Source organism: Neoarius graeffei, chromosome 15, assembly GCF_027579695.1.
Source record: "Neoarius graeffei isolate fNeoGra1 chromosome 15, fNeoGra1.pri, whole genome shotgun sequence".
In the NCBI taxonomy this organism is placed as follows: Eukaryota; Metazoa; Chordata; class Actinopteri; order Siluriformes; family Ariidae; genus Neoarius; species Neoarius graeffei.
In genome coordinates this window covers 31,931,362-31,940,622 of record NC_083583.1, presented here as the reverse complement: position 1 = coordinate 31,940,622, position 9,261 = coordinate 31,931,362, and the positions used below count along the sequence as shown (strand labels likewise).

The 9,261-nt window shown below is 41.5% G+C and overlaps 1 protein-coding gene across 2 annotated transcripts in view; it reads right to left on the bottom strand.

The window, feature by feature from the left end:
- Positions 1 to 235: 235 nt before the first annotated feature.
- LOC132899350 (zinc finger protein 883-like) overlaps positions 236 to 9,261 on the bottom strand; it is a 78,758-nt gene continuing 69,732 nt past the window's right edge. The window contains exons 5-9 of one of the 2 annotated variants that reach the window (XM_060941142.1): positions 9,015 to 9,125; positions 7,164 to 7,435; positions 7,006 to 7,073; positions 6,684 to 6,880; positions 236 to 1,599 (exon numbers count right to left, since the gene is read on the bottom strand). In XM_060941142.1, the coding sequence (XP_060797125.1) occupies positions 545 to 1,599; positions 6,684 to 6,880; positions 7,006 to 7,073; positions 7,164 to 7,435; positions 9,015 to 9,125 (1,703 nt within the window). In that variant the 3' untranslated portion in view covers positions 236 to 544. The remainder of the gene's footprint in view (positions 1,600 to 6,683; positions 6,881 to 7,005; positions 7,074 to 7,163; positions 7,436 to 9,014; positions 9,126 to 9,261) is intronic. The other variant, XM_060941143.1, reaches the window with a different exon arrangement.

Here is a 9,261-nt window from a genome sequence, read left to right as displayed (position 1 = left end):
ATTTTTGTGGAGAAATGCAAGTCACGCTAGACCATATTACATTATAGTCTAGTATAGCACGCACTTGTCATTTTCTGCGAGCACAGTGATGTACATCACACACGATGGAGTTATAGCGGCCTCCCTGACAAAAAAAAAAAAGTCCCGTCTATTTTCATCACTTTAGTGGTTATATCATTAAGAACAAAAATTCAACATGCAGCTTTTTTTTTTTTATAAAAGGACAAACAAAGACTGACTTTTAGCTCAATTTGTTTATTTGCGAGATATTTTCTTTAACCTCCTAGGGCTTAGCGGTCACATGCGTGGACAGCACTTTTTAGAAATTCGGAACAAGAATCCACATATGTGGATATACTTTTTCTCTAAAAGTACATCTTATCAAAAGATGATGCTTAGTTTTTATTCTAATCAGGTTCTAATAAGCCCAAATAGCAAAGAGAAATTAAAAAATGCATGTAAAAAAAACAGCTTGGGCCTTAGGAGGTTAAAATGTAAATATGGGGAAAAAAAAAAAAAAAAAAACAACTTTACATACATCTCATCAACCCAACAACTTGTCTGTGTTCGTGCATGTGTGTCTCCTGAAAGTGCTTGAGAAATTGAAGTTCCTTCCACACTGCAAGCAGGAATATGGTTTTTCTCTCGTGTGAATGCGCTGGTGTTTTTTAAGTGCACCACTCTCAGTAAAACGTTTGCCACACTCAGAGCAAGGATACGGCTTCTCTCCTGTGTGTACACGTTTGTGTTTCTTCAGATCACTTCTTTCAGTAAAACCCTTATCACACTGTAGACAGCGATAAGGTTTTTCTCCCGTGTGGATTAGCTGATGTCGTTGAAGACTACCCTGTTGAATAAATCTCTCTTCACACCAGAAGCAGTGATACGGTTTCTCTCCTGTGTGGATGCGTTGGTGTCGCTGGAGAGCACCTTGTTGTGTAAAACTCTTTCCACACTGCGAGCAGTGATAGGGCTTCTCTCCGGTGTGAATGCGCTGATGTCGTTGGAGAGTACTGTGTTGAGCAAAACTCCTCCCACAGTCAGAGCAGAGATATGGCTTCTCTCCTGTGTGAATGCGTTGGTGAGCTTGGAAGTTACGTTGCTCACTAAAACTCTTTCCACACTGTGAGCAGTGAAACGGTTTCTCTCCTGTGTGAATACGTTGGTGGATTTGCAGAGTACGTTCTCGATTAAATTTTTTCCCACATTCGGAGCACTGATACAGCTTCTCTCCTGTATGAATGCGCTGGTGAATTTGGAAGCGACTTAGTTGTGTAAAACTCTTTCCGCACTGTGAGCAGGGATAAGCCTTTTCTCCGGTGTGAATGCGCTGATGTAGTTTGAGATTACCCTGACGAATAAACCTCTTCCCGCAATCTTTGCAATGAAGTCCTTTTTGCATTTGGCGACGAGAGACCGTGGTATGGCGAATATCAGGTGCAGTTTTCTGACACCTGGAACTTCCTGATTTCAAAGTATTACAAGTAATTTCTTCTGATTTCAGCATTCTCACGTCCTCTTCATTCTGGCATCTCTTGACGGGTTTGTGACGGTAAATTTGAGACGTACAGGAAAGTGGACACAAAGCATTGTTCGTTTCTAGAAAAGAAATAGAAAAACACAATATAATTGTAGTTTTGTGTGTTCCGAATGACCAAAAGGTGGAAAGTGAGCACAAAGATTTCATGCCAAGAAAGGGGGGGGGGGGGGGGGGGGGGGAAACACATGTAGTGTGACGTAGAATCTTGTAGTTTCTTTATGACTTCTAGTTCTGAAAAAAAAAAAAACACTGCTACTATGAACACCACATACAGTCATGTGAAAAAATAAGTACATCCCATGGATACTGTAGACCTCTCAACATATTTAAATGAGCAAACATTGCACCCTTTTGATACACTGCCTACAGATAAAAGGTGATGAACAAAACAAGAAAAATTAGATCTTTCAATCATTTATCCAACAAAAATATCAGATGTAATATTCTTCTGAAGAGAAAAGAAGTACACCCTTGTCTTCAAAAGCTAGTATTAGCCCCTTTAACAGAAATATCTTCTTGGAGCCATTTTACATAATTGTCCACCAGTCTCTGATATTGGCTTGCTGAAATTTTTGACCACTCTACCAAGCAAAATTCCTCAAGGTGTTTGAGGGTTCTCTTGCATGTACTGCCCTTTACAAATCTCACCACATCATTTCAGTGGAGTTCAAATCTGGGCTTTGACTAGGCCATTCCATAACCCTCCATTTCTTCTTTTTGAGCCACTCTTTGGTGGATTTGCTAGTGGGCTTAGGATCATTATCTCGTTGAAAAGTCCACCTCTGGTTCAACTTCAACTTTTGAACAGATGGCCTCACATCTTGAAGCATTCTTCAATATGATTCAGAATTCATAGCTGAATCAATGAAAGAAAGCTTCCCAATCCCTGAAGCAGCGCAGCAACCCCAAACCATAACATTTCCACCACCATGTTTCACAGTTAATATGAGGTTCTTCTCTTGAAAAGCCAACTTTGGTCTATGCCACACATGTACTCTTACCTTTGATTCATCTGTCCAGAGCAGGTTATTCCAAATGGCCTGGCTTTTGCCTATATGTTCATTAGTAAACTGTAGTGTTGCTTTAAATCAGTGCGTTTACATGCACATCCAAATCGAGCTACTGTCAGTAATCGAGCTAAGGGTCCCAGAGAAATCCAATCCTACGTGCACACAAGGAAATCGAGCTATTGTGTGAGGTACATTGTGCACCCGAGCCACAGGTGGCGCTACACGCCCCATCGTGTTGGTACACTTCCGGTTGTCCTCATGAAGAAGAGCTATTCAAAAGTATAAACAAAGTTATCAGTTCCGTGTTCACAAGAAGAACGACGACGAGGACAGCAACATCGAGAGAGAGAAGATGGACAACAACGAAGCAGCTCAGCACTTGCTGAACATTCTGTACACCATCGTGTTGTACTTGAACTATACGCGAAATCATCACTCCCGGAAGGGGCAGTGCTGAAGTAAGTAGCTCGACAGGGTTTACATGCACTAAGTAGCTCGGCTACAATCGCATAATCTAGCTCGCGTAGCTCGATTACGAGAAATCCAGTTCGGTTCGATTTCAGCCGAGCTAAGGTGTTTCCATGGCATTTAGAACTTCAATTTCAGTCGAGCTACGGCAGAAATTCGATTTTCTCTATGGTGCATGTAAACGCACTGAATGTTTCTTTTGGACAGCAAAGGTTTTTCCTGACGTGCCTTCCATGCAGGTCAAATTTGTCCAAGCTCTTTCTGATTGTAGCTGTTTGAACTTTCACACCAACAGTTGCAAGAGTTACCTGCAGATGCAGTGATGACATTTTGGGGTTCTTGGAGACTTCTTTTAGCATCAAACTGTCTTCTCTTGGGTTGAATTTGCTGGGGCAGCCAGGCCTGGACAAATTGCCAGTTGTGTGAAATCTATGCCACTTGTAGATGATTTTCCTTACAGTAGAATGATTTATTTCTAATAATTTAGAGATCTTTTTAAATCCTTTACCAGAATCATAAAAATCCACAACCTTTTTTCTGAGACCCTGAGAGAGCTTTTTAGATCACAGCATGATGACACCCCACACACAATTCAATAGCAAAGATAGCACCAGACCCTAGAGGTCAGGTTTAAATAAGATGGGTTCAACCTGCACCTCCACCTGTAGGAGGTTCTCATCAACGGCACTTAATCTGGAACACCTGGTGCTAATTTTATGGACCTGAAAGTGTGATAAATATAAGGGTGTGCTTACTTTTTCTGACTTTTTTTTTTCATCTCATCATCTCATTATCTCTAGCCGCTTTATCCTTCTGCAGGGTCGCAGGCAAGCTGGAGCCTATCCCAGCTGACTACGGGCAAAAGGCGGGGTACACCCTGGACAAGTCGCCAGGTCATCACAGGGCTGACACATAGACACAGACAACCATTCACACTCACATTCACACCTACGGTCAATTTAGAGTCACCAGTTAACCTAACCTGCATGTCTTTGGACTGTGGGGGAAACCGGAGCACCCGGAGGAAACCCACGCGGACACGGGGAGAACATGCAAACTCCGCACAGAAAGGCCCTCGCCGGCCCCGGGGCTCGAACCCAGGACCTTCTTGCTGTGAGGCGACAGCGCTAACCACTACACCACCGTGCCGCCCCGACTTTTTTTTTTATTTATGAAAATGACTACAAAATGGCAATTTTGTGTGTCGTTTGTTGGAGCATAAATCACCATGATCTGTAGGCACTGTATCAAAAGGGTGAAATCTATCCATCCATTATCCATAACCACTTATCCTGTGCAGGGTCGCGGGCAAGCTGGAGCCTATCCCAGCTGACTACGGGCGAGAGGTGGGGTACACCCTGGACAAGTTGCCAGGTCATCACGGGGCTGATACATAGAGACAAACAACCATTCACACTCATTCACACCTACGGTCAATTTAGAGCCACCAATTAGCCTAACCTGCATGTCTTTGGACTGTAGGGGAAACCAGAGCACCTGGAGGAAACCCATGCAGACACGGGGAGAACACGCAAACTCCACATAGAAAGGCCCCTATCGGCCACTGGGCTCGAACCCAGAACCTTCTTGCTGTGAGGAGGCAGTGCTACCCACCGTGCCGCCTGCTATAATACTTCTTGGAAAAGAAAAAAAAAGGTTCCGTTCTTACCATCATATACTTTCATTCCTTATTTTATTGCTTTTTTTTTGGAGTTTTGTTTGAGTCGAGTTTTATTTCGCCCCTGGTTGGTTCAGCAACATGCTCCGCCATTTTGTTTTTCCTCTTCTCACGGTATATGAACTGATAGCCTGGTAGTAGAGTAGCCAATCAGAGCATGCGATTGCTCATATCCAGTGAATGTGGCAAGATTATAAAATATCCTCAGCAGTGGCACTGGAGAAATAGTCACAATTTTGTAACTTGAAAGGTATGGTTTGATATTATACAGCAAGTATCGTGATCAGTAGTCACGCTAAGGTTTCTCTATAATGATGATAATTAGCCGAGTTTCACCCTGGTATTGTGTTAAGAAGTTTATGAATGCATGCCCTTTATCAGCTGGAGGTGGTATTTCTTCCTCGAGCTCTAATTTTTCGCCGTACATAGCTTATAGTCGACTCGGTGCTCCATACCTCGTCGGCCATTAACTCATGTACGACTCGATTTCGTGAAATAACTGTTAAATAGTTTACTCATTTAGCAGACACCTTCATGCAAATTATCCTATAACCAAATATTGGAGGTTAGAGGCCTTGCTCAATGACCCCACAGTGACAGCTTGGCATTGATTTTAAACTTCCAATCAGTAGCCCAGAGTCTTAACCAAATGTGCCAAAACTAGGCTAACAGAAATTTAAACAAACATAAAAAATAAATTAATTTTTAAAAAAACCACAACGCAAGATTACATGTAGCAAATATCACTAGCCAAGACACATCAGGTAGCTTTTGCCAAGACCATGCCTAGATGTCCTGAAGCCCCTAGAGATTAGCAGCTGCATCAGGCATAACACATTTGACAGGGTCCAGTTCTTCAGCACTCAGCTAGTATTACTAGTGCTATATAAGTCGTGATTTCATAGCCCAAGTAACAAAGGGAGATTCAGGGAAGATTAATGGTTTCTTGAGCATCTGGTCTTCAGACTTGTATTTTGAAGCTTGCAAATAGAACACTAGGGTATCTGACAACAAGGAAAGCCAGTCCATGCTGCACACTGCAAGTGAGAAATCTAAATTACCAGCCTGGGTCACAGCAGGAACAGGAATGAGGTCTTCTTCAGTATGAGAAGAGAATTTGCATCGCTGGCTATGGTACGAGTTACTGTAAAACTGTTTTGTAAGAGCTTAACCCAGCTGTGGGGGTATGAGGAGCATCCACAGGACTCAAGTAACTTTCAGGAATGAATGCTTGACATGGTTTTGTTCTAACACTCCACAATCAGCTAATAAAAGTTCTTACTATTTTGCTGATATACTGAATTAGGGCTAGAAAGATAACGAAATAATGATGTGCCACAATTCATTTCAGTTTTATATCCAAAAAATCAACTTGAAGACCAAGTACAATGCAGGGCTTTCCCCAAAGTGCGATGTCAGCGCCGCACTGCCACTTACACACAAATAAATAAATAAAACCATAAATTGAACAATGCAGAGTACTTTCTGTGCCTAAATGTCTCCTATTCCCCTCTAAAAATGAGTAATAACGATCACTATCCTGGTACTTAGTCCAAAAATGAAAATAAAAGGTTTCGCTGTGTGCACTGACTGCCATTCGCATCCATACATAAAACCGTGTTCTAAGCCCTGGTCGCTAGATGGCGCTGCTGCATGATTTGACCTCGATTCTGTTCCTGGCATCCTGGAATTGGAAAATGAAGAAGCGTGCTATGAAGTGTTTTCATTTCTAATTTTGCCCCTTGCATATTGACAAGGTAAAAAAAATAAATAAAATTATGTAATAATGTTGAATTGTGCCTAAATCAGATGTCACCAGAATGCACCATTTGAAGCCTCCAATTTCAAAATTTTACAGTGGAGCATGTCCCCAGACCCCCCTAGCAGCCTTCAGGGCCGTCCGGGCCGGGCTCCGCATCAGTAGCACTGCTTGGATCTTTTTCTCTGGAGAAAGCCCTGCAATGAAATTAAAATTTTTGGACATTACCATCGCCAAGTGGAGAGGACTTTTTCTTCCAGATTTCTTCAAATGCAGTGCTGAGATTGTTCGTGTACTCCTCCGTGTACCACACCAAAAGCTCCTGTCCTGGTTTGATTGGTTGACAGCAGCGGTATAGAATCCCCCCTCGATACTGGAATACCACAAGATTGCACTCTTCATGATCTCGAGCACAGTTCACATACCTGAGACAACGACAAAGAAAGATTAAAAAGAGAAATAAAGGATACAAAGTGAGAGAAAACAAGAGGGAAGGACTCCAAATAAAGAACTCTGAACAAAAGGTCCAACAGCCAGCAAGCTTCCTGACCTCATCCAGTTAGCATGCATCTCACTGCTGGCATCTATATATCTCTCAGACTGTCTTCCCTTGTATATCTGCAAAAAAAAAAAAAATTATGTAGATGACAAAAAAATACTTAATGAAAATAAATTTTTAATAAATGTATAATTAAGAAAATAACTAACCACCCAGGAGTAGCCACTGTTCATAGCTTCCTCACACTCTACCAAGTCTCCCTGATAAGGGCCGAAGTGCGCACCAACTGGAACGGTCTCTCCCATATTGACCACTCCCAGACCTGCATCAGGAATACCGGACTCATGGACCTCTAGACCAGGTGGAAGTGTTTGCCTGGCTCGGTCTGGGACTCCCAGGGAAACAGTGGTATCAGGGATGAAGAGAGCCGGACCATGAACCTCACACTTGTTGATAAAGAATGACCTGCAATCCTCGCAGTCTAAAAGAAGAACAGGCAACAAAAGACAGACATTATGTCCATGCTAATAAAACCATCACTCAAAAAAGGTGCAAAAGGTTGTGGCTTGATAGTGAATAAGTCCAAATCACTCATGCTAAATTCAACAACATTTATGACTAAGTTACTATGAGTTATTCTGCTAGAATTTCCAAAGTGAATTACAGCACTGAAAACGCCCTTTTTTAATGACTTTATGCACCATGCTGATACAATAACTTTTTTTTAATCTGTTTTTGGTTTATCTTTTCTGCTTTTCACCTTTTTTTGTCATTGCTTTTTTTGTTTCTATGGTCCCTGTTGTAAAATTTTTTTGTATCCCCTTGTTTCTTATGTGGGCTGTCTTTTTTTTACGTCACATTAGTTCCATGTGTGTTCCCTATGTTGTTCCAGAGTTTTGGTGTCTTCAGTATTGTTCTGCGGTGTAGAAAATGGTAATACAAAAAAAAAAAAACTGATACAAAATCACTGATACGATATAAATCCCTTAAAAGTAGACGGCCTTTTGATTTCATAAAACCGGTGAAATTTGGTTCCCTCTCAAATTTGGTCATTGTGATGCATGTTTATTTCTACAATACCTAAAATAATAATAATTTGAAGGGATTCCCTTGCAAATAATGTGCATGAAATCGCTCACTTCACGTAGTCAAGCAGACGGGGAAGTCTGGTATGCACATGTGCATGTTTACCTTTCGGCTTCATCTCCTCCTCTTGGGTTTTATGGCAGCTGGCATCCAGTGTTGCATTACTGCCATCTACAGGTTTACCTTGACTGTACACTGACAGTTACATCATTCTGTCGCTAAACGAACAGCTGATCACACCGAGGTGCTCGCTGACTGCCGATATTTATTAGTTTGGTCCTGCGTTTCCTTTCCTTCGCAACATAGCATCTTTTCTTCTCGCGTTCCGTTACTGTAGTTGGTCTTTCACATTTCATTCGCAAAAATCACATCCTCCATTTTCCTCTCCTGTTTCAAAATTATATCCCACAATGCCTTGCGCAAACGGGGAAAGCCCACCACGTGATGAATGACGTAGTATCTTCTATTGTGTCATGGTGAAGAAAGAAATAATAGCGGAGAATTTAGGGCCATGTGGCCCTAAATTCATTAATTGTTCTATTTAGATAAAAATCCTACTAATAAAATTGGAAGTCTGTGATTTGAATTCAGTAGCTTTTGGTCCACTAAACAAAAATAATTGGGTGTCGGGGAAAATCCGTTTCATGGCCTAAACCTGAAAAATCTGAAAGTCAGTCTACCTTTAAAGATTTAATTTGCACTTTTGAAAATCTACCTCTTCCCTTGGTTCACTGCACAGCTTGTGTTCATTGTTTGTGCACGGTTGTCTTCGTTTTGGTTTGCTGTAGTGTATAGCCTTTGTGTTGGTATAAATTCAAAAAAAAAAAAAAAAAAGGCCACCCATTTTTAGAATTTGTCGCACTACTGACTCAGTAACTTAATTTTCAATTAAAAAGTAACGCGAATTTTACATAACACAACGTACAGAATTCTTATTTCGCCTCACTGGACTCTACGGTGCCATACTGTCTTACAGAGATAGTAGTCATCTTCAGCTTCCTCCTTTTTTAGAGGCTTCATCTGGAATTCTCCATCCTGCTGGTCAACAGGGGTGATACAGCTCACAGAGTTTGATGTACCTCCATCTGAAACGGCATCATTTACATACAAAACCTGTCATCTAAATATAATGGGGGAAACGGTAACCCATCCCAAATAAAACCTAGTTAAAAAAAAAAAAAAAAAAGTTGTTTAGCCCAGACTGGAGTGTAGTGCAAGGTC